The sequence below is a fragment of the Ceratina calcarata genome, unplaced genomic scaffold, assembly GCF_001652005.2.
Source record: "Ceratina calcarata isolate Rehan_Ccalc_2016 unplaced genomic scaffold, ASM165200v1 scaffold48.2, whole genome shotgun sequence".
Classification (NCBI taxonomy): domain Eukaryota; kingdom Metazoa; phylum Arthropoda; class Insecta; order Hymenoptera; family Apidae; genus Ceratina; species Ceratina calcarata.
Window position 1 is genome coordinate 272,208 of NW_017172225.1, and position 25,545 is coordinate 297,752.

The 25,545-nt window shown below is 43.2% G+C and overlaps 2 protein-coding genes across 3 annotated transcripts in view; one reads left to right on the forward strand and one right to left on the reverse strand.

The window, feature by feature from the left end:
* The window catches only part of Amun (protein amun), a 30,187-nt gene extending 13,753 nt beyond the window's left edge, over positions 1 to 16,434 (forward strand). Inside the window, exons 4-10 of one of the 2 annotated variants that reach the window (XM_018029428.2) lie at positions 683 to 846; positions 1,959 to 2,241; positions 2,321 to 4,647; positions 10,680 to 10,776; positions 10,979 to 11,294; positions 11,552 to 11,743; positions 11,831 to 16,434. In XM_018029428.2, the coding sequence (XP_017884917.1) occupies positions 4,499 to 4,647; positions 10,680 to 10,776; positions 10,979 to 11,294; positions 11,552 to 11,743; positions 11,831 to 11,976 (900 nt within the window). In that variant the 5' untranslated portion in view covers positions 683 to 846; positions 1,959 to 2,241; positions 2,321 to 4,498 and the 3' untranslated portion in view covers positions 11,977 to 16,434. Of the gene's footprint in view, positions 1 to 682; positions 847 to 1,958; positions 2,242 to 2,320; positions 4,648 to 10,679; positions 10,777 to 10,978; positions 11,295 to 11,551 lie in introns of both variants that reach the window. The other variant, XM_018029427.2, reaches the window with a different exon arrangement.
* Positions 16,435 to 22,596: 6,162 nt separating this feature from the next.
* Positions 22,597 to 25,362, reverse strand: asun (integrator complex subunit 13 asun). The gene is made up of 9 exons (XM_018028980.2): positions 25,147 to 25,362; positions 24,996 to 25,070; positions 24,630 to 24,916; positions 24,465 to 24,555; positions 24,182 to 24,389; positions 23,740 to 24,119; positions 23,510 to 23,671; positions 23,104 to 23,435; positions 22,597 to 23,024 (listed from the first exon to the last, which is right to left on the reverse strand). Exons 1-9 carry the CDS (start codon positions 25,360 to 25,362, stop codon positions 22,739 to 22,741), a joined length of 2,037 nt encoding a protein of 678 aa, XP_017884469.1. The 3' UTR covers positions 22,597 to 22,738.
* Between the last annotated feature and the right edge of the window lie 183 nt (positions 25,363 to 25,545).

Sequence of the window (25,545 nt, forward strand, 5' to 3'; positions counted from 1 at the left end):
AAACGCGCTTCACAAGAAAACCGGCCTTTCTCTTCGTCTTCCTCTTTGGCCCGTCTACCCCCCTTTTCAGTAACCTTACCCGCGACTCGTACCCAGCCCTACGGGGTTGAGTCCGAACGTAATCGGTCGTTTCTCACCACCGAATATTCCCCCGCGTATTAATTACGATTCCCCTCTCCCCAAGGATACTTAAAATCAGATAAACAGCAAATTTGCGGGCGAGTGATTGAAACTCTCCGACCATCGGCTTTTCATTTAACTTGCTAGATGCACTATTTAAAACAGTCTCCATCTAATTACAGAAATTAAATGCTTACATTAAAAATTTGTATGGAATACAATAAGGACACCTTTTAAATATATTTTAAAAGTACTGTCGGAAGAATTAGTTTCGTACAACCCCGTTAATTCGACTACCTGCATCATAGAGCGCGCACGGCGGACGGTGAAGTTTTATATTGCTGGGTCGTTGCTGACCTTTCCAAAATTTTACAGGAAGGTTCGGATTCTTCTAAGTTTTATTATACGGTCCTCTGTAAATCATAGACTTTCTAAAGAAATTGAGAAGGTGATCGTAGTTTATAATCCTTGGAAAACAAAATAGATGGAACGATATTTTTAAGTCTATATTAGAAAGGACTAATTTTGAAGACAATATATACAGAATATTTTGTGCTTTCAGAACTTGATGCTCAAGTTATGAGAACGAACGACGGACGAGGATTAAAATTCCAAGAAGAGGACATCCCATTAAATTAGAAATATATTTCTAGTTTTCATAATTTTCGCTGACTCGTTAACGCTAGGATGGCAGTTCGCGATGTTTAAAGTTTCGAAAAATTCCCGGTAAGTTTCTCCGTTTTTGCTGTGCAAAAGCAACGACAATGGAAAGTTACTGAAGCGCAAGCGCTCGGGACTTTCCACCAATACAATCGGCTGACTGTATACCAGCTACGACGCGCGTCGGTGGTAGTGTTGCTGACATTGGTAGTGAGCGAGGCGTATTCATGGGTTGGTCGGTGAAGCGAGATCTCACGATACACGATATGCACGAATACAACGATATCATTCGAATACCACCGGACCACCAATGATTACACGGCAACGTACACTATCGTGTAGCGCAGCGTAAGCTGTGTATAACGTAGACGTTAGATTATACAGAGAACGTCCGCTCTCCTACGTACATCCATATGTGCAACATAATCGAAAGGAACCCCTGCGCGATGCATGAACACACGTGTAGCAGAAGTTTCGAAGAAAACAGTCATAAGTTTCCCTGTTGTTTGCAATTTCGTACCACGGTCACGGACACAAGCATGAAAGTAGTAGAGGAATGCAAAGCTAACGGATCGCGAGGACAAAGAGGAAAAGGAAAGATAATCGATATTTCATTTTGCATCATTTTATTAACAAATTTTGATAGCGCTGTGAGGATTTTCAAAATCTCAGTATCTATAAGAGACAAAAAAAAATTAAATACATAAAAACATAGTCTTGTACGTTCATCAGCTTTCGAGTTAGCGTATTTGCGGAATATCGTTTAAGCTCGTAAGCGCGGAAGTAAGTACACACAGCGCATGCCGTCGCATTTACAAAATTATGAAATCGTTCATTTCGCAACGGCTCCGGCATCCGTCTTGTGATCTTCCTCGACTAGTATAGATATCCTAAATGAAAAACGCGTATCTCCCTCTACTACGCGGCCGTCCAATCCGTTATGCTTTCGGGAATGTTCAAAGCACGCAGACACTTTTTCAAAATGTTCGTGTCACGCAAGGGTTGCGAGTCTTCTCTCCGCATATGTCCTTTTGTGCGTATTCGAGCCACTTCTGCTCGCGCACGTACCTACATATACTCGTAGACCGTGACGGCGTCGCACACAGGCTTCTGTTCCGTGTATACACGAAAAGCCCGTCTCTACTCACACACTTTGACCACGCTTACGATTGGTATAGGAGCAGCGGTGCGGCCGGTGCGCGGTGTGGCGTGTGTCGTATACATACAGCAACGTACACGATGATCCAGCAGGATGTGTTAGAGCGCAAGCGGTGTGTGCCAGCCGTGGTACGCGGCACCAGTGGCGCGCCTCTACCTCTACCCCAGCTTTAGCATCGATTTCCAGTCGGACGACCCAGCGCGATCGAGCGAACGGTACGCGCCTTCACGAGGAGGTATCGAGCCGAGCGCGTCCGCCGCTCGTGGGAGTCCACGAACAGGGATCGCGCGAGGAATAATATGGTTGGTCGTCGAAGCTACAAACGAACTTCAACGTTGCAACAGCCTGCAAACGATGAAATACGATTTTATATTGTTTCAGGGCTACGTTTTAGGTGTTAGGAAAGTTAGATCAGGAATAAATGGGGAACAAAGAGAATTTGAAAGATAAAGAGAATGGGAGAGACAGAATGAGCGAGTGGGAGCGGATCTTGCCGTAGAGGGGATATAGGGTCGAACGGTTTGGCGGTAGCATAGAGTCCCAAGGGGCGTAGAGGAAAAGGGGACAGCGAGCGAAGGCGCTGCCCTCAGCCGGCCCGCCGTTTCACTACAGTCAGCATACACAGAGAGAGCGAGCGATTGGACTCTATACGTGGTCTTCGCCTAAGCGCGCACTATACTCGGTGTGTTCCCGTTTTTCGGAGTGAAGGCTTCGAGCTTCGTTCTGCCCGCTCTTTCGCTTGCTCGCTCGCCCGCTGCTGACATGAGTGAGTGAGTGCGCGCGCGCACTTACACGCGCTCATCCGAACAGAGAGGCAGAGACACGAAGTGTTCGAGGAGTCCGTGCAGAGACAGGCGCGCGTACACAGCCATCGAACGTGGTGATTCGTACGGAGGCGGACGTGCGATAGAGCTAAAACCGAGGCCTTTTCTCGCGAGGGAGAAAAATAAAGAAAAGGACAGTTGGTTGGTCTCGGTTTCTTGTTCGATCCTCGTCATCAACGTCATCGTCGCCGTCGATGAGACCGTCAACGAGATATCATCGACGCTTCAGCGTGAAGTTTTCCTGCCCGACGCAGAGGTATACGAACGGTTACATGGAAACAGTCGGTGCGGCGAATCCTGACTTTAACGAACGAGTGGATCAGAGACGATCGTGAGTAAATAGAGCGAAAACGGGGGTACGTACCCTTTTGCGGAACGCGCGTGTATAGTCTCGCGGCGAGCGATCGAAGTACGCGAGAACCATCGTCGTGTGTATTCTCGGAGAGAAAGAGGGAGAGACAGACAGACGGAGCGGGCGCGAGAGAGAGAGAGAGAGAGGCAGAGGTCCTTCGTAGATCGGTGCATACGTGCGTGTACGAGTCTGGTAAAGAGGTGGGGGAGAGGCAGTCCCATACTTCGCGGACATCCGGCGGGGAATCCGCATGCATTCGTACCAAGCTCTCTGAGCGAGCGAGGGAAAAAAGAAGGAAGGCTCTGGCGCCGAGGGAAACACGACTGCTCTCGAGAGCTCGTCAACGAGACTTTAGAGGAGAAAGGAGACTGCTCTGTTCCGACAGTCTCACGTATATTTTGCATGTTCTCCTTTTCGCAGCAATCGGTTCGCTACATCATTCCTGTAAACAAATCGGCTGTATAGTTTCCCCGATCGTCTCGTATCGTTGATCCTCGCGTGTGGCTGCCCGCACGCAACGGTTAAAATTTTCGGTACAAATAACAAGGGTAGTTTGTTTGTGTGCGTGGACAGTGGTGGAAGGACGTAACGAGAGAGCGAGAGAGAGAACTCAAGGGGAAAAGAGAAAAGTCAGAAACACGCCGAGCAGTGCTGCTCCCTATTGGCGACGATCGAGTCGCGCTCCCCACCCGGGACAGTCGAACGAGGTCCGAAGGCGAGTTCTCGGCGTGTAACTACGGTGATTTTCCCTTACGAGAGTGTACGCACGAGACCTCCGTAGCTCTGCATCACATCACCATACCGCGTAAACACGTCTCTTTCGTGCGTACAACCAATATCAGCTGTAATATCGAGCGTGGGAAAACGTTGCGTCCTGGGAAAACGTGAAGAAATATCTTTCGTGGAAATTGAGGAACACACCAGCCAGAGGGAGAGAACCAGAGACGGAAAGAGCGAGAGAGAACGAGAACACTGGTAGTGAACTGTTCGCGTTTACCACCGCGTGCTGTCGTCGATAATTCTCTCTCCGATTGACTCCGTGTGTACCGCTGATCGACGAACGCGTCCCACGCGTGTGTCGCGTATCACCGCCGCCGGTGAAACCGAGAGAATTCGAACGAGTCAGAGGGTAAAATAGGATTTCTCGCGTGGTCGGTCCTCTCCCGAGGCGCGCGCGCGGAGAGGGGTGCGCGCACGGATCGGAGTGAGAGAGGGAGAATAAAGTAAAGAGGAGCGAGACGCACTGCTTGGACGTGGACAGAGGAGAAAGAGTCCAAGGAGAAGAAGGATAGAGACTTTACGGGGAGCGACGAGGACGTGTATAGTGCACCGAGGCGCCCGTGTCGCGCCCTGACGGCCGTTGGTCGAAGCTCAGTTATCACAATGGCTTCCGTGAAAGACACAGCGACTTTCTTCGCGGAGGGCACAGCAAGTCAGTTCGAACACGTACTGAAGCTTTATCCGCAGGCGCTCAGACTGAAGGCCGATCGGAAGACGAAAAAACCCGAAGAGCTGATCAAGTTGGACAACTGGTGAGTACCTGTTATACGCGTCGTTGCACATATATATTTCGTCAACGTATTACGCCCGATACATACCAGGGCCCTCCTTTTCAACGAGGGGCTTCCACCACGGGCACACACGGGACAATGAACCCGCGGCGCGCCAGTTGCCCACCACTTACCGCATGTACCGTGTCTCTACCCGTATGGCCCCCTCATGAGCCTCTCAGCGCTTAGATTCCCAGATAATATATTTACTCTCTCTTATTGCCACGATCGGCGACGATCACGGGAATTCGCTCCGAAAGCCTCGGAGCTTATCCTTAAACTGTCTCGCGAGAAAGGACTGGCGTTTGTCACGTGGTGATTCGATTAACTCGCTCTGCTTTTTTTTTCATCGATCAATCACACACGATTTTCCAATATCTTCTTTTATTACTCTCGTTGATAAACGCTTCATGCAGTTTTTTCATTGCGATGATATTGACCCGCGAAGTTTTCATGGGAATTTTGTGCCACCTCATCGAGGAACTCTCGACGTTGCCGTTACGACCGTGTACCGATGTCTGTTGGAATATTATTTATGACGCGGTGTGATCAGAAATTGCTTAAAAAGATTCGATGTACGTGGGAAACACGCGACAATGTGTATTTTGCCCAGATTTTTAGGTCTTTTGCTGACATCAGTGGTCGATTTTCGAGCGGTCGTCGCGCTGGCAACGATGCCAGTGAAAGAGGCGACTCGTCGGCGTCGCTTTCACGGCGTCGTACAACTACCTCGACTCGAACTCGATTAACGAATCTTTTCTCCACTCTTATTTTCGCAATTTTTTTTGCGACTTGTTCGAAAGTTCCGTTGTTCCCGTTTTTCTTTTTTGCAAAGAAATAATTTCGAAAGGATTGTTAATACCGAAGCTGATCGCAACATTCTTTTTGAGAGCAACTGAAAATCTGGTTATTATGATTCGAATTGTTTATTGTTCATATGTCAGTTATGCGTTACGGAAAATCCTTGACGATAATTAATCAGTAATTTAGATGCTCATCGTTAGATGTACTTGGTAGATAATGATTTATTTCGGAATCAGGAACTGATTCTATCAAAAGTAGTATTACAGGTCGCAAAGAACGCAAGGTTGCATTAAGGATGTATTGGCTATACAGTCAATCTCAAAAGTTTATGTACTTTAGAAAAACGCATTTTTTTTCTCAAAAATGCTTCAAATACAAGTTGTTGGCCTTCTAACTTCGATACTTAACGAGTTAAGTATGATTAATCGGCATTTTATAGGTCTTGAGAAAGTCCGACCGTTCCACCGTCGACCACTATAATTTTTCAAAAAACCCATGAATTGATATAAAAATTTGCAGGTAGTTTTTTAATAGTAATATGAATCTATAATAACAAATTCAACGTATTAGCATTGTTTAAGTACATAGCCTGTACATCCTTAAGACATTGATGACGTGCGACAAACACCTGTTTTCATTCATTATTGTACATTCCCCTTGTCTATGAAAACGTTGAAAAAAATACATCGTAGGTAACAGTCTGTGTACTAAAAGTATCATTGATACATGTTAAGCAATGAAGTACTTCCTGTTTTAAACTGAAGTTCGTTTATCAACACGAATTTAAGAAGTTTGCTATAGTAAGAAGCAAAATCTATGTGACAAAATCTGATTTTACTGAATATCCAATATTTTCGCTATCTACTAGTAACTTAGACTCGAAATTCGAGCGAATGCCTGAACCAGGATAGTCCTCGTTGATGAGAGTCAGCAACAACGAGGTTTCCACGGCGCGAGCTTCAATTCCACTGGCGTCACGTCTGGTTTAATTAATTAAAGGCAGGTTCGGGGCTCGTTAAATTCCGCATTAAGGCTTTTTACTGTTTCCGGCGACAACGACCGGAATCGGTCAATAATAATGGAATCTTTTCAATCGCGCTATCGTTCCTATCAAATTAATTATTCATTCACTTCACTTTGTTTTCATCAATTCTGTATACATCAGACTTGCATTTCCTTCTGCATTCTCAGTTTGTTGACTTCCTTCTTGACTGCCTATCTTTTTTCAAGTCGACCGAAAAAATGTGTCTGTATCGGTTAAACGATGAAATTTAATTGTCCTGATAAAGTGCCTTCAGAGAAACGCGATTCTGTGTCTCAAAGGCGTAGAACAGGAAGTCTATTGAAATTTTTTTCGACGATTTCGGACAAAAGTATTTCAATTAGATCGTCTTAATCCTCATTAAAAATGTGCATTTCTATTTTAGCAAACGATTTTAGTCTGGCAACAAACTTCCTGTTACAATACTTAGCCTATATGGAAGAAGGGACTAGAGTTGTTTTCGTACTTGGCGAACTTTGCGTCAAGGCTACTCTACTGGCAGTCAGTCGTCAATTGATGCCTTGTCATCGGCATGGAATCAGTCACTTGAATCGAACGTCACATTGACACTTTCGAAATTTGTATCGGGCACTTGCGATCAGTGGTAATTATTTCTGTGGACCACTGATAAAATTAACATTTTTCTGACTTAATCAATTCGCACGTAGTATTTATCAACTAGAAATAAATGACCCACGGCGACTTTATACCGAAGTTGTTAGAGCCGTGCAATTAGAATTTCAGTAATTACCAAGCTTGCAGTAACATTTCCTCCATTACACGCTTCTTACATGCATAAATAAGTGGCCGGAATACCCCTCGTTGGAAAAGTTCTGCTGAAAGATGGAATCTCACTTTTCCTCCAGTTTATTTCATCTCATGTTGCTTTTTAATTACTTTCATTATCTTATACTGGACATTGAAATATTATATTCTCCCGGACGGGGGGAATCGAGTCAAAAGTAACTTTCGCAGGCTTAGAGACCGCAAGTTTTTGCCACGGTCAAATTACGCTCTTCCGGTTTGCAGTTTGAAGAAACCATAAGCAACAGGATATAGTCGCGGCGTAAAGCCAAGAACTGTTTCCCGAGAATCGATCGAGAAAACGCGCGTGCAAAACGATCGAGCCGACGGAAGGCGACTGTCTCACCGTATTTCCCTGTGCACGCGGACTTTCCGCTGTTAAACGATACACAGCTTCGGCTCGGTTCGTGGAAACGCTTTCGCTGACTCACGAGTTCCTTAAAGCGATGAAAACATTTGGGTCAAACGATTCTGCAATGAATTATCGGTTATTGAACAACGATTTTTTTCCTCGTTCGTACGACAAAACACACGATCTTCTTTTTGACAGCCACACGCCACTGCTGATTTCGGCAATCACGAGCCACGAGGACAAACTCATTGCGTTGAAAACAACGTTGCTCAAAGCTTCACTCGATGCCTGATTTCGTTCGTGGCTGCTAGAGAAACGATCGAGCATTGGGCAACAAACTGTTTCAAAACGTGGATCGAAAATGCGGTCCCGGGGACCAAGGTTCCAGGGACTGGTTCCCTTGGAATTCGCGAAATATTCACGCGCGACGAAAGGGGAGAGGAATTGTAAAAGCGAGAAGGAAAAACGAAGGCTTGCGGAGTTGGTTCTCGCGAGGCACAATCCTCCTCTTTGGCGTTAAAGCGCGGCGATTGTGTCAAGGTTGTTTTTGCGGAGAGCACGTTGCGTGGCGAGCGAAAGAGCCTCTCAAAATGGTTGCGCGAGCAAAACTCTGTCTTGAAAAGGTTTCGAGTCGGCTCGAAAGAAGCGTACCAAAGAAACGCGCCGTTACGCCACTCGAGCCGATTGTTTTTGGGGTTTCTATAGGACAATCGGCGTAAAATAATGATGGGAACAATGTACGAGTGTTCAAGGATTACACAGTAAACAGAGTATAAAGATGTACAAAATTTATGTCGGAAATAACATTGATAAATCTTGTGCTTTAATCTGTGGTTAATGATATACTGCATCAGCTGATAGGAATACTATTTATAGTAGGGATAGAACGCAGGAGTATTCTTGATTTTACGTCAATTTTGTAAATGCAGTTTCAAGCAATGGAACACAACTTTCATATGATTCTTCGTAACGTCGTAGTTGAACCAATCAGTGATCTATATATCATTGTTCATGTACATAGTTACATCGAGCTTGTAAGGTTTTGGAAATTCTTTCAGGTTCACGTGCAAGTCGACCGAAGCCAATTGATGACCAAGCGAATATCTGAGTGCATCTTTGAATGATCCTTCCAGTTGAAAGTTTCATTTAGACTCTCATTTAATATTAATTCTACGATCGAAGTCACTTTAAAGGCTTCGTTGTCCATGTTCTTTTAGTTCGTGAAAACTGGCAGAACGAAACCAGTTCAGTATCACATTTTTTATCTCTAGCGTATTTAATTTAGTTTTTCTTGTTCCTCAAATGATTCTCCTTCCCTATCTCTGATTCTGTTTAATCTTCGTGCTCAGTTAAAAATGAAACTCTGCCTTTTACAAATCTTCGTTCACATGAATTTCAGTGAATTATTGTTGTGATATCGGGTGAGGTTTATTTTGCGAGGAAAAGGACCCATTGTATTCTTATCTCAGCTTTATTGCGAGCAGAGGGAAAAAAAGACGTGGAGACACGGCGGTTGAACTCTCGTTTGAGAAATTACTTTTGGCTGCGGGACAAACTAACTAGCCCATGCCACGGTATCCTTGGTATTACTTTTCCTTCGTTTACGATAATACAGTTCATTATCATTGCAGGTTTATCGCGAACTAGAAATCTCTTCTTATCTTTGGCCTGTCATTAAAGCGGGAACTATGTTATATGATATTACGTCAGTGCTCACGTAAAATCGTAGCACGTTTATTGATAAAACAAGTGTGAATCAACACAGGCCTGTATCATACATTTATTGAAATTAGTGTGTGGCAATAATTATAATACGCGTACGCCGTAGTTAGACTAATTAGCATAGAGCGATAATCACAAGTCAGGTAGAGCTTCACGTACATTCTTTTTCCTGGGCGAATCATCGCTACCACGCGCCGTGCCGGCCGGCCGGTCGTAATTCAAGGAAACACGTGTCCAAGTATCGCATTATATGAATGAAATACAAACTATCCGTAACTAAGTTTAGCTGTTCAGCCAAACAGCTGATCCCGAGCCGACCTCCGAAAGTACCTACAATAAAACCACGCGAGAGAGTGCATCCCTCTCTATTGCTCTTGTTGCGTGGCCGTGTTCACGGATGCAGTGCGCCTTTGCCTCCTACCAAAGAACAGAGAACTTGTCCCGTGTCGATGACCCGAATAATGGGGACAAAGAAAGAGGGGTAGGAGGATGGAGTAAGAAAAGAGGGAACACGTTACCTGAACCGAGACGTTCCGTCGCTAAACGAAAACCAGATTTTTAACACTAGAACACAGAATTTATCTATATATAAGTAGTAAAACTGACGGCTCTCGCCAAGACTTCTCGTTTCATAATATTTGAACGATACGTACCAGCACGTCGGAAATCGTATTTTCAGTGCGCGTGAATCTGTCAAAACTCGCGCACGTGCGTTCCCTTTCGTGTCGATTTTCAAGGTGGTTTCCCGCAAGACGCGTTAATATTTAAATGCATTCTAATTTATGGAAGGAACTAGCATGCGCGGGCTTGTAGTCCGTGTTATTAAATTGTGAAAATCAAGAACAGAGTTTAAGGTCGATGTTAAAATAATCTTATTTGCTTCGAATAACGAATCAACATAAATCAGTAATTCATGGGAATTGTAAAATCATGCAAGGTATGATTAATTGTTAGAAAAATGAATATATTTGAGACTAGTAGTGAAATAATTGTTAACCACATAGCGAGATTTAAGAGCACGTTGGAGAATCCAATGGTAGAGAACGTGTCCTCAATTTGGCTCGTGTTCCAGCGTCGTGTCAGACAGCCCACGCGAATGTCAGTAGGTGGAAAACCACTTCTTGCGGCTGCATTTTTAATCAGTATTCCGTGATTCCTATATTCTCCGCTCTCCCACCGGTTACGTCATCGGCCCGATGTAACCGTGATCTTGCACACCCTCATGCCCTCATTGTGCATCGCGCGCGATCATTCTTCGGCTGACCGTCCGATGACGTTTTCTGTTCGTAGGTATCAGAATGAGCTTCCGAAGAAGATCAAGTCGCGCGGCAAGGACGCGCATCTCAATCACGAGGAATTGGTGCAAACGATGAAATGGAAACAAACAGTGAGTGAATTCGATTTTCATCATTCCTAAACGATTAATGCATTGCACGGGGTTTTCCTTCTCAGAGTTTAAGTTTACTAAGCGACAGATCTCTATTAAACTGTTGAAACGCGGCTCGCGATGCGAACGCGCAGCCAATATTAAAACAGCTTTATTTGCGCATCGCGATTTTTTAACCGCGTAATTTTTCTGTTTTTTATAGCGTGGGAAGTTTTATCCACAACTGTCATATTTAGTAAAAGTGAACACACCGCGCGCCGTGATGGCGGAAACGAGAAAGGCATTCAAAAAACTTCCGAATCTTGAACAAGCTATTACCGCCCTGTCGAATTTGAAAGGAGTAGGCACCACGATGGCGTCGGCCCTATTGGCAGCCGCATCACCGGAGAATGCACCCTTCATGGCAGATGAATGTTTGATGGCAATACCACAAATCGAGGGCATCGATTATACCACGAAGGAGTACCTTAACTTTGTCCAGCACATTCAAAATACCGTCGAGAGGCTGAACAAACAAAGTGAGTATCTTTGCTAATTCATTTGCTCAGTTATTTCGACATGATAAATTTCCTACAATTTCACTCTGCTCGTCTCATAAAAGCCTTCATAAGAATATCGAAAAACAAATATTGTTACGTACATAATACGTGAGGATTCGTATCTGTAATAGATTAGATCAATCGTATTCGCCGATCAAAAGATATTGCGTAACATGAAATCAACGAGGAGTGTTCGTCGAACACCGAGACAATCTTTCGTTTTGTTTCTTTTTCAGCGTCGAACGGCAAATCATGGAGCCCGCATAGGGTGGAACTCGCCTTGTGGACCCACTATGTCGCGTCCGAGCTGAAACCAGAGCTGCTCGACGGGATCCCGGCCTCGACGGAGAACGGTAATTCTCATCCGCCCAGCAACGGCGAGGCGACGGAGCCGTCGGACGACAGCAATCAGGAAGCGACGGTGAACGGTAAGGGTGAACCGGGTAGTATTGATCCGGCGGCCATCGATGAGAACAGCATGACCACGTGCTTCACCGAGGACTCGCCGATTACAGCGGCGGTTGTCAACGAGGATACGAATGACTCGCTCGTGACGAACGATAACGACGACAGCAACAACACGCCACGACCCACCGATAGCGAGGATACCGAGGACTCGCAGGACGCGCAGGAGCCGCCCAGCAAGAAAAGCAAGAAGTGACCCACCGCTAGACAGGGAACTACGAATACGAGCAACAACAACAACAACGTCAGCACCCTCGTGTCGGCCGCCAATCTAACGCTGATCGCGACGAGGCGCCTCTAAAAACAACACCGTCAAAGGGGTCACCGAGATCAGGATCGCGGATAGTAGACCACAGTAGCCTACCATCGTCGCACCATCGTCGATCGTTTTTTCATGACTCTCCTCCAGTCCCACTCTCTCACACTTCCTTTTTTATCTTTTTTTCAATTATTTATCCTTGAGCTTCGTCACATTCTTCGACGCCTTTCCCGCTCCTATATCACCCCCCTCCTAAAGATTGTCCCCGAGACTTAGTGTAAAATAGTGTTTCACGGAAGTGGAAGTTGTGTGAAAGCATTGGATGGTTTTTAGAATTTTATCGGGCATTCTCGATCGGAGGCAGAAAAAAGAGGTAAAGCTCGACCGATATTTCTAATACTTCTTTTTTCATTCTTTTCATTTTCTTTCTCTACGTGGGCGTATTGGCTAATTCGTTGATCAACTTCTTGAGAGTAACAATATACTCTTCTAGTTCAGGTTCGCGTAGGTTTTTATACGATGTGATAATACTAGTGTAGCCATGTTTTTCTTAAGATTCGACAGGGGAAACCTCGAGCTGGCGGAGCTTCCTCAATTTTTCTGCCGCGTGCCGTGGTTTAGAAAAATGGACATTTTTCTACGATCGGAGCGGCCTTTCGAACCCTTGCTGCTTGTTACACGAAATAACAAAATGAAATACAAAAACGAATACAGAAAAGACATCATTCCTTTTTACCAGTCATCCATACCAGCGTTTAAGGCCACGGGAAAAATGAAGGGCGACACGTCGTCGTGTTTCTTCTTTTTAAAAAAAAAAGAGAATTCGCGAGTGTGTATAGTGAATGAGAGTGACGTTACGCAGAAAGAGAGTGAGAGAGACGGAGAGAAAATGTATAAAAAAAATCGAGTGTGAGAGATGAATTGAGTAACTGATTCCGTGACCAACAAGAAAAGTATAAGGAAAAACGAAAAAAGCGACGAGACACACCGGAAACACAATGATAATATTAATATTAATAATAATAATTATTATAATTATAATACCGAATCATTACCATAATTTATATACCTAAACGAAACTGCATGCCAGAGTGATGCATGGAGCAAACCAAATACCTTGTAAGTAAAAAGAAACTTTAGAAACAAATAAAAGTAACGCTTTTTTGAGTCCACCAACAAAAAAAGGAGGAAAAACAAAAACGAATATGAAGTGGCATTGTGTGGCGGCGGACCTGCGCACATATACATACATACGTATTATACGTATGGGGCGACTCATGCAGAGGACGGTAACACACCCGAAATATACAGAGCACACCGCGAACAGACACAGCAAAAGTTTTTCATGTACAGGGATTTAACTAGTATTTTTGCATTATTAATTATCGAGGAAGAACAGAGACGGAGAAGAGTAAACGTGAGATAGAAAATAAATGACAATTAACGAATATGATAATGAACCGTTGGCAAACGAATAAGAAGCAAAAAAAAAATGATTTCACGAGATAATAGAGGTATAACGATGATCTTAAAAAACCGATATATACATATATATATATATATAGAAAAAGAGCAAGGAAGAGAGAGAGTATGTGAGCGTTGACGAACGAGTGTGTCCAACGATTGCGAGAGAGAGAAATAAATAAAACAAACCATTATAGCTTGATCAAGAACGTTCATTCAAATTTTATAAATATACATATTATATATATATTTGTAATTTAGAACAGTGCTGCCAGGCTGCTCTAGCTACCGACCCTATTAATAAATAAACACACACAACAACCTAATACAGTTGCGTTTGGCTGCACTAGAACGGAAAAAAGAGAAGCGGAAACTACACGGAAGAATATCCTTCCGCGCAGACCGATTTAATTTCTACTGTTCCGTCGATTACGTTATCGCGTCCGAAGCTTGATTTCGACGTGCAAGGAAGAACCTGACCGCTATAGTAATCGAGAAATGATATTATTAGTGGTGATATATCGTGAAAGATTTTACGAACAAGCTCGTCAAAAAATTCGTACGCGCAATATCGTATATTTTGAGCCAGGAGACAAGGACGAAAAGGATGAGGAGTACGGTAAATGCAGCGAGTATGGATGAAGAAGCTGATCGATTAAAAAAGTATCGTAGTGAATCATTCTATTTATTTAGCGCCTAATTTATTTCGTATCGATCGTTTTGTTGACAAAGAAAGAGAATACACGAATATATAGATATACACTTATATATTTATGTACTGGACGCTCGTAACGTTGTTTCCTATATAGCTTTCTTTCCACATGTGAAACATATAAGGAAATGTTTGGGACAGAAGAATTAACTTGTGTCTTAAATTTTTCTACATACTTTTCATGTCTCGTGGGAAAGAAAGACTGGAAAATAATTGCGCGATCATCCTGTATATTACGTACATGGACGGATCGTATGCGTGGGAAGGAGTCAGGAAAATCGCACTCGCTTTTGTTCGAGATGACGAGGAGCAGAAGTTTCATAGAAAATCTATGAACAATGTTGGATAGAGTCGTTGGACTAACAGACGTTTTTCTGCGATAATTTAGGGAGTTAACATAATTTAGTAATTAATATCATGACGACGATGACGATATAAGATTGAGCACTTATACACATTTGTGAGCTACGGCGATTGATTACGATAACTAGGATGATGAAGTTGAAGATTTATGATTATTATTATAATTATGATTATGATTACGATTATATTATTGCTGCTATTAATACTATTACGGACGACGGCGACGCATAGTTTCTATTGTCTTATAAACGTAAACGGATTTAATGTAGCGATGTTGTTTGTTTTATTCTTTCTCTTCTGAAACGCCTTGGTAAATTATTATTCTCGCACATAATTATACAAGACATTCCACACTGATTTATTCTTGTTTTCTGTTATCACTCTCTTTCTCTCTCTCTCTCTCTCTCTCTCTCTCTCTCTTTCTCTCTAAATTTTCGAACTTTTATAATCCTTTTTAAATGTCAAAATTTTATAAAGTAAAAATTATTGTCCTCTATAGATTATAAATTTCTCGGCTATAATTTGATAATTAATCAATTACGCATTCGAGCAAATTCTCCGTGAAGAAGAGGAAATGCAAAACGCAGAGACACAGAACCGCGTGAGCAATACGACTAAATTCCTCTTGCAAACCGAAAATATCTTAAGCACGCGAGAGAAGCGACGAAATTTCGCGTCCCACACGAAGTACTCTCGTATTACTCTGTTTCCCACTGAACTTTCTCTTCCTGTTTCTTTCATTTTTTTTAACCACCTATGAATTTTCTCGGACGAAAAAGGAAGGTCTCCTTCGTTAAAAATAATTACGATTAATTACTTGCCTTTACAAAATTTATCTTCGTGATACAGTTCGCATAAATAAGATCTTTTAGTTATGAAATTAGAGTATTTGAATGATCACAAGGAAAGACGCATACTCCTTCGTTTTTCACATCCTTGATAAACATGAGAACAAACAAATGACAACTTACTTTCCAGCAGATTTCGCGTTCTCGTTGCGCCAGGGGCTGAAAAACAAGGTTTAAACTATTGACAGTGAGACAGACGCGTAACTTGGAGCACAACCCGATCGATCTTCGTGCTTCACGCTCATCGGACGGAATTAATAAATCGAGACTACGATTTAATTATCGAGTCTTCGGACCATGTTTACCTCGCGACATCGAATCGACGTTAACAATTAACGCATTAATCCTCGGTCAATCGAATCATAAAAATGAAGCACGATGATCTCTGCCGATCGAGATTCATGTATCTCAGGTGTCGCAAGACGTTGTTCAAAGACGAAAGTACACTGTTTTCACTGTTGGTTAAAAGTAGCCGAGAAATAAAGTGAATTTTCGTCTGGAGATCCTCGGTGATCGGATCGCTGATCACCTTGACAAACTGCCATTTCATGTTACTAATTAAGTGATCGTGAACGAACCGACGAACGCGTCATGGGCTATTGTTCTCTGTATCGTGTCTAATTCGTTTTCGGCTGACGAAAGAACTAAAAGAGATATCACCTTTTGCCTTGCCTTCGACGAGCACCGAGTCGACTTTTAGCACACCGACGATCCGTAGCGATCAGTCGTTGCGTATGCCATCTCTACTAACCGATTTTTCGCACCCCACTTTTCCGGAGCGTGATTCATTTCTAATATATACGTTTTCGATCGAAGGGCCGCACGGCGATTTCCGAGGAATTCCCGGTAGCCAGTTATAATATTTGTATAGAGCAGCGCTTCTACGACCGATCACGATTTTTCGTTTCTCCATTGAAGAAATAGCGACGTGTAATTTTTTGGATTAATTGTAAAGTAACGTGATGTCATTGCGAAGTACGAGGTTAAATAAATTATTTGAAAACGTTACGTTCTTATCAGTGTTCTGCCTGCGAGAAACCAGATACATATACATGTATGCACTCACTCGGTTTGTCATTGCTTCTCATTTATTTTATAACATCATACTCGTCAGACATTTTTTACTTTTCCGTTCTTTTCTATGGGTATATGCACGGTATATGGGTTGATAAGATGAAACAAAAGAGTAATGAAAAAAGGGATCAGCCACGTGCAGTATTTACGTCGCTGTGAAAAATTGTTATTTTTTTTTTACATTTTATCCCACATTCGCCTTTATAACGGCGTAAACATAGTAACGAAAGAAAACGGACGAGGGGAGATATTTTTTTATAGAGCAGAGAAAAAAAAAGGGAAATGTCGATGTTTTTTCCTTCTAGACAATCCAGTTGGAAAATGGAAGCAATCGATTCCTTTTACGCTCACCTTTTGTTCATTTTCACGTGCTTCACAGTCCGTTCGGCATGAGCTCATTACTCATCTAGCAAAAATTTTCATACACAGATTAAAACCTGAGTTCAGCATTTAAGTTTGTTAATACGCAACCGTTTTATCGTACCTTCGTGCATTATTATCATATGAATTTCACATATGTTTTATCAACCAAATGTCAATAACTGTTTCCATGTTTCTCTTCTGCATATTCAGAATTGCTTCCTGATCGAGGAGGTATGTTTTAATGGGAACATAAAACGCGATACGTGAGCGTAATTATACGTCCATTAACCCGTGCCCGCGAATCGATGATCACGGGCTGATTGGAAGTCGATGGTTCAATTGAAACGAAACGAATTCTCGAGATAATTGGCTCGTCGATTAGAAAAGAAACATTGTGATTAGCTGAACGGTGAAAATAATGTGGACGTCGTTAATCGAGTCTATTGTACGAGGCGGTTCCCGATGTTGATGATAATTATGACACGAGAGAGACGACGATGGTACTTGGCCTCCTGATTATTGACATGATGTAATGAATGATCATTGATTTGATTTGATTGCAAGAGATATGAATAAGTGTTGGATCATCGAATAGATAAAAGCATAACGATGATATTGAACCTTTTTAAAGTGTGAGCTCGGCCGAGGATCATCTAATTCAAACGTACAGAACATGGTTGCTCTGACAAAGTGAAAGTGAAGCACTCTCTAATCTATTTGACTTTCTCCGAGTACTCGTCCCTCGCCTGCTTCCATGATGAGACTTCGCTTTGCAGTCAGATGAAAACGAAGTTTGAAATTAATTTACAGTACAGTACAGTACAGTAATAGATTTAAAATTGTTCTATCTCTCGCGGAAGATGTTCTGCATTAATGAAGGAATTGGAACAGGAATGAAAGTCGATGCACGCGGTAAGGAAGCTTCGTTCCTCTCGGCGCGGCGTTACTATTTTAGTCGCGACCATCTCCAAGCGTTCCTTTCCGACGCTTCTAAAATTATTAAAGACAAAAGTAGCCACTTCCCACGAGGTCCGTTGCCAGGAACAGCACGACAGCTACAAAGATGAATTCCCTTCGACGAAAATGGAATGTGCAACGAAGATTTCATCTCGTGTACAATCTCATACAAGGACACACTGCCTAAATTCGATCCTCCTCGATGAAACCAAATGCAGAGAGCATTGCGATTTATAACTCCCGTGCAACAGTCTATCCCCGATCCATTAAGCCAGTAGAAAAGCCAACAAAAGGAACGTGGGGTCATCAGGGTCGTTCCAGTGACCCAGTAAGTTCTGCCACGTCCTTCGAGGTGATGTGTTCACCCATTTAAACCATCCTCTTCCACGTTCTCTCTCTCTCTCCGATCTTTCTCTTTCACTTTCACTCTCTTGGATCACGAGGTGAACGCGCACACAGAGACGGAACCTTCGTATACACGCATAGACGAGAAAGCACGGTGCGAGTTGCGGTGCCGAGTTACAGAGGTGGAGAAAAGGAGACAAGGCGTGTGTATAGGCACGGGAAGGGAATTCCGAACAGCGAGCGGCCGCGGGATAGAGACGGACGTATATGTACATAGCAGCTCGGTAAACGAAAAGAGACGAACCGGGAAGCCGGCCTGGATGGACGGACAAGGAGGGAACCGAACTCGCGGAGGATCGACAGAGAGGAGAAGAACGCGAAACGAAAGAGAAAGCGGTGGAGACGGGGAGGTAGGAGAAAGAAGACCGACCGGGTTTCAACCGGAGCGAGAGGGACCGGAAGAGTGGAGCGGGACAGGATGCAACAAAGCGAGCACCCGACAGGTCGTGTGATACCCCGGTTACGTCACAGACGGAACAACTGGTTGCCTCATGGGGAGTTTGAGGAGCTCCTCTCGTGTACCGGGGAGGTCGAAAGGGAGAGGAGAGACGATACACTCGGATGTGGGGGTATTCCCGGGTCCGCGGGTGTCGCGGGGTGTTCCCGCGGCCGTCAGGAGGGAGGATGATATATACAAAACACAAGGTCACGAGTACGGCTATAGGTATCTCTGTAAACACGCTCCGGTGACGTAGCAAGCACGTGCTTGCTACGACGTTACCATGGCGGGGGCGATTCGAGGGACACCCTTCCTTCACCCTCTCTCAACTGTTTCGCCGCCTTTTAATGCGCTTTCTCCGGATTATCTCCGAATCGCAATTCGCATTTTGGTTGATAGTATTTAACATTGTTTAATTAAGAATATCGAGGCGAACGTCCTGCTTCGATCAGCGGATGTCGTGTACTTCGTGCGTTATAATCGGATCAAAGGGCCTCCGTCTCGCGGAAGGCACAAGTGTGTAGTTCTTGGCTCTAGAAGCGCGTAATAACTTGTTCAATAATACAGTGCGAGTCCGATGGAAAAACGGTGACGATACCATGACAGGCTTTATAAACGCAATTGTCTTTGGCTACATGTTCCGTTTGTTATATGCTTCTCTGCTGATTCTGATGGAGACGGCTAAATGTAATGACTTTATACATGAGTTCAATATTATCAAGTCGAGATAACATCGAAAATTAGAAAAAAAGCAGAATACTGAAAAGGACGAGTACGTAAAAAACTTTCAAGTCGTTCTGCGATAAGAATCGTAAGAGGCGATGAAATCGCCGGGATACAGTCGAAGAGCGAAGGCAGAGAAGTTTCTCTTGGCATCCGGGAACGTATTCCGGAGCCGTAATGTTCCTTCGAGTCGTCGGTCGTTGGAAAAGGCCAGGACAGAGCGACGGGGAAGGGAAGCCAGGGGGATCGGCGAGGGAAAAATAATCTCCCAGCGGGATTTTCGACCCTCGCCTCGGCGCGCTTCACATCGGGGATAGGAAGAGGAGAACCGGTGATCGTTAGCACTGCGAGGGGACTTTGAAAAACGTCTCTCTTCGAGAGAGAGAGGCAGCTGCTGCGTGGCACGTCGTTGGGGCTGCTGCGCCGTGAGCTCGAACCAGAGAGGCAGCCTCTGAAAAAGGGACGACAAAGAGACAGCCCTGACCCTCGGGGAGCGCAGCGGGAAAACGAGTCCTGCATGCCTTCCGCTGCCTCAATGGAATACGTTAGGCAGAACGTAGCTGGAAATATTCAGAGAACCAAATCTCCCTTCGTTGCGGGAAGAAAGGCTTTCTCTTTCATTTAATTTAGAACCTCATTCTTTTAAGTGATTTGAAATTTTCCTTGATGGATAAGAACCAACGTATTGTCAGCTTTTTAATATTAAAGCAATAAGAAGCGTTCAAGTCTACGCTTTGTAGCCTGTCTCCCACAATTCACTTGATTCTTATTAATATTTACGATATGGACAGGTGTGGAATATTTAATTTAAGGAAGCGAAGAAAAAGACCGAGTCGGACAGACTTATCACAACCATTTTATCCAGTTTGTAATAAGATCAACGGCGACATAAGAGGATTTACGATTACGTATATTTGGAAAGAAGCGTTCCCGCGCTTAGATGACGTTCCAGAAATACGAAACTCAATACTGGAGGAAGCGTCGGCCCTGTCCGGGAGGCACAAAGACCAGGAAGCGAAGCGGCGATGAATTATAGAGGGTTGGCAAACGGAGCACGTCGCTTCTCCTGCACAGATCGATATCCACTTCAGGAACTTGCCGATGTGTACCAAGAATCGATAACGCCATGCATTATCGATGCATCTTCTGTGCCCTACGGCTCGTACCCATCCACCTAAAGGTAAAAGAAGGCAAAATTGCGATGCGATAGAGCATGAAGTAAAAAAATATGCAAATGCATAGCAAAATGCGTGTAGGTATTGCCACGTTGTTCCTTAAAGTACGTCAACGCTTGGATTAGTTTCTCTGAACGAAGATTCATATCTCTGATGAAGTAACTTAACTGTAACATGTGTGTGAATTATTGAGGATTTAATCTACAATTACATCATTTAATTTGCGATGGCTGATTAGATAATAGTCGCGCGACATGTTTGATTATTTTCTATGGAAAATTCGAGCTGCGTCGCAGCTGGAAAAGTAAATTAGATAGAATTATTGATCGGACGCTACACAGCTGCGTGCAGGTGGTAGCACGAAGAAGAGCACACCGTTTATAATTTACCTTGCCTATCTACGCCAAATATCGATCCTAGCCAAAGGGTCACTGAACTGATCGGCGAAAGGAAAACCAACCCCGCCGAGATGGGTAATGACGTGTCACTGTTTAATTACCGCGACCGTTAACATTGATGAAATGCCAAAAAAACTACTGCAAGAAAAAGTTGAGTTTTTTGATCACGAAACGCGTTGCTTAATTAACGTGGAATTTTCCAACGATTACCTCGAATTACGTTATTGATCTCTCTGTGATCAAAACGATAGTCGACGAGGGGAACTGAAGAATTTTTAACGAACAAGATTAAAGCTGGACAATGAAAACAGGATACAATTTCGAAATGGTAAAAAGTCAATGAATTGGGTGCATTATAAGACAAGTAACAGAAGGAAGGAATGTTGTTCTTATCAATTACAATAATACGAGCAATTCACGCTTTTAAGTCCAACATTAGAACCGCACGTACTATTCAATTACGTAGATAGAAGAGTTATTAATCGCTTGGAGTTCCGTACACCGATTATTCAATATTCAACGCGAACGGAACCGTAACAATTGCATAAGATAACACCGACAGCGACTCCGATAAGAAGAATCCGGACAACGCGAGCTGCTATTGCCAGGGTCAGTTCACGCGTATCATGTGTCTGCGACTGATTTATCCGAAACACTAGACGGCAAAGGAAAGCCCGGTACACGGTGTAACCGGCTGAAGCGAGGAACGAAGCGAACCAAAACGAGACGAACGAACGAACGAACATCACGTGCTCGCATGTGTGTACTTCACGTGTCGCACACACGGAGGACACGCGTGCACGTAGGTGTGTACATACTTCAATGCATGTATATATACATATACGCCATTGACCGGGATATCGTCTGTCTCGGGATGAATGAACCATTACGTCACGCACTTGTACTCTCTGATCCCCTTCCGCCTCACTCTCTCTCTCACTCTTCTACTGCATGCTTCTCCTCATCCGTCGATTCAATCTCCGTCTCTTTCGCATTCTCTTACTCTCTCTCTCTTTTCCTCTCCTCGCCCCGGTCTCGTGCTCGCATTATATTATGTGCAGCCAGCAAGAGCATACCTTCCTCCTTCCTTCCATCGATTAGCGGCGGAATTCCAGCCACGCGGGAGGGAGAGACGATAGAGAGCTATAGTTTCGATGGAGGTCAACGTATCGCGGTGGCTCAGACACCCGGCAGACGTGTCTGCCGCCTGTAAAACGGCCGAGGGACGGAAGGACGCCGTCGGGGGGATGAGGAAGCAGAGAGTGGATCGCTTTCGTTGTACCACTGATACACTTTCGCGCTTCGCTTCGCAGTGTTCTGCCACACGTATCTTTGGCCGCAGATGCACCCGATCTCATCCGCATGTGTTCCTCTCAAGCGCGGCTGATTATCTCCCGGTTGCATCGCAACTCTTTGCGATTTGATCTTCGCGCTACTAGCTGGTGGCTAACTTTTTCTCCATACAATTTCTATAGACATTTCTTTCGTATTTCCTTTCATCTAACTGGAAATATGAAAAGGCATATGTACCTCTGGGTCATTTACATATACTAGTTTCTATAGAAAGTACATGGATATCATCTTCGCATAAAGTAATTGAAGTTTTGTTCTGGGCATGAAATAATTTAAATCCCCATTGTAATTAAAAAGAAGTTTTTATTCTTTTCTGTTGAGAAGATTCGTGCATCGTCACTGAACAACGAATAGCTAGTAGTCATTGTAGTCTTTAAGCTTACGCGGTAATTCCATGTCAATACGTAACTTCGCGAGTTAAGTTGTTAGCCTTCTAGAATAGTTTCGCGAGGTTCCCGGCCAGTCTCCTTTATGTTCGGGTACAATTTCGCTTTGAGACCATCGCCGTTCAATCTTCCATGAAAATCTGACTTTTTCTCTTTGGGTGCACTCCGCTGCAACCAAATATCTAGCAAACTTTTAGGCGCGTAAATACCGCTTTTGTGAATTTGTTTCCCGAGGGACATCGATGTACTAGGCGGTGGCGACATCGGTGAATCCGTCGTCGCTCTTATTACACTGGCCCGTGTGGCTCCGCCGTCTTTTCCGAATCTGTTTTCAAAAATATTTCATAGATCGATTAAAATCTCCGCATATTGTCTTCTCTAGTGTTCCTAAAAATGACCCTTACCCATCTAATTCGCGTAATGCTTGGTCCAGTTCAACTTTGTCTTTGTCATCTTTGCTTCGAACTTCGAGCAGACATGTCAGAACTTCGGAGTGCGCAGCCGAATTATTTGCATGATACTTTAAAAACGTTTCTATTTCGCCCCACAAAAGCCTGTAGTGTTCTTCCCTGCGTACACCACCTTTCCCGCCGCGCCCACCGCCTATACTTGGCAAGGGTAACGCTTCGTGTTTCGCTTCCAATTGCAATAAACTAAAGATCACTTGTTTGCATTGTACGACTTCCTCCGCAGTAAGTTCTTCCTTCACCATTAAATCTGGTAATGGATTTATAAACTAGAATAAAAAATAAGTTTACGAGTGTCTGATAAATTAGTTCATTGAATAAGATTTCTGACTGCCACACGTACCTGTTTCAAATTAAACATAAGAGTACTAGAGATTGTAATCGGCCAATATTTCGTATGCCTCTCCATTCTGGATCTCATTTTTTCTGCAGGACCTTCGCTGTTACAGCTCGTGTTTCTTTTCAAAGGCACTAATATATTGTTTCTCATAAGTTTCCCGAAATCCTACAATCAATAGAATGTTAGTTAAAGAATATATTTTTTTGATACCGCTAATCATAACTTATATTTACAGTTATTCTATAATCGGTAACTCGACCACCACAGCCTTCGCTGATAGAAGGTGGATCCTCTAATACGCTTCTGGCCGTGGATAACGTGTGTATAAAAATTTCTCCGCCGTGTGCAGCGAGCAAATGAGATATAGTTTTCCCTCCGCTTTTCCTGGCCATTTCCAGCATCACGGATCTTCCGTTTAGTAAAAAGTTAATCAAACAGGACGAGGGTCTACTGTTCACGTCTACTGGTGTGATTCTGTGCATAGCTGTGCAATTTTGCATTTCGGCTGCACTGCATCCCCGCGGAGTGCACCATTTTAAAGTCACGGTTTCGTATTGAGAACCCTCCTCGAATCTTATAAATGTCTTGATTAAAGCGGAATCTTGTGGATTTCCTGTAGAAATATTTGTATCATGATTTTACGTGAAAGATATCGTTGTGTAAGAAATGAAGAACCTTTTAAAATTGCGGAATGCGCCGCGGAAGAATGAAATATCTCGACATCGTAATTCGCGGAGGAACTGGCATTCTGTTCTTCTTTCATTGGTATACCAGTTACCGTTGTACTAGCCAAATCGTAATGTGATAAAATTAAATGCGACAATTTCGAATGCAAAGCTGGTGCCTTAATAGAATGCACTTCTACCGTTAACAGCGGCGAAACCTGAAACAGAAGTTCTTTATGTGAGAATTAATTCGTATATTTTGTTATCGGTTTATGATGAAATAATTAAAATACCTCTCTTGGCCCTTGACTAGTGACTTGCGATTCAATATTGTTGGGGAATATGTTTAGTATGACTAAGTGGCAATAATCTACGGGTATTAAACTGGAACAGAATAGAGGAAACATGTTATAAAATTAATATATATGATACCTCGTAGTATTTATATAGATACCAACTGATCTGATGCTAAAGCATTTTTATTCTCCTGTGCCAATTCACTTAAAAATATGTTCTCCAAGTTCTTCATGTTACTGTTGTCTCTTGCACTGGTGATACATATTACTCTTCCTCTGTTAACAAGTTTACTAGCATTCTCATTTAAAGAAGTCCTCTTCTCATGCTGGATCTCTGAACATTCGTTAAGGGTTTCTATAGCTACTCTCAAACCATGTATGACTGAATAATCTTCGCCAGGCTTTGGAGACTTTGTAGGCACTCCTAGAATAGCTGTACCATTCATTATCTGTGAACAGAATAAACTTAGTAAGAAACAGAACTATTACGTCCAACATCGAAATGTTAAGAACTTTAAAAATATTTACATGATTTAAATTTTGTTGAGTGGGGCTCCAAGAATTTAATACGTAAGCTGCACGGTCGGTTACGACAAATCTTATCTGTAAAAAAAGAATTGCTTTCAAGCTATATGGAAATTTTGTCTAATAATACTGAGGGAGTAAAATTCTATCTTACCAATTTCCCGGTTGGAAATAAATCCCATACTATTCGACAATATTCTAATGAGGCTTCTACACTGGTGGTCCATAATGATTTACAAACGGGTGCTAAGGGGATCAAATTCTGACCACGACTCTTCAGAAAATCAAATTCTAAACGAGCCTCACTAGATATACCAAAATATGGAGTATGGTCCAAAACGAAAATGGTTTTATGATTTGCTGGATACATTCTTTTAAACCATATTAAAACAACCGGTTTTTTCACATAAAACGCATTGTAATTTGTTGATTATACATTTATATAAAAGAGGATAAAGAGTCCGGAATAACAGTAGCTACAGGTTAGGAGACACATGATATTTCGGGGATGTTTTAATATTATTAATTATATTTCTATAGCTTTAATATACTA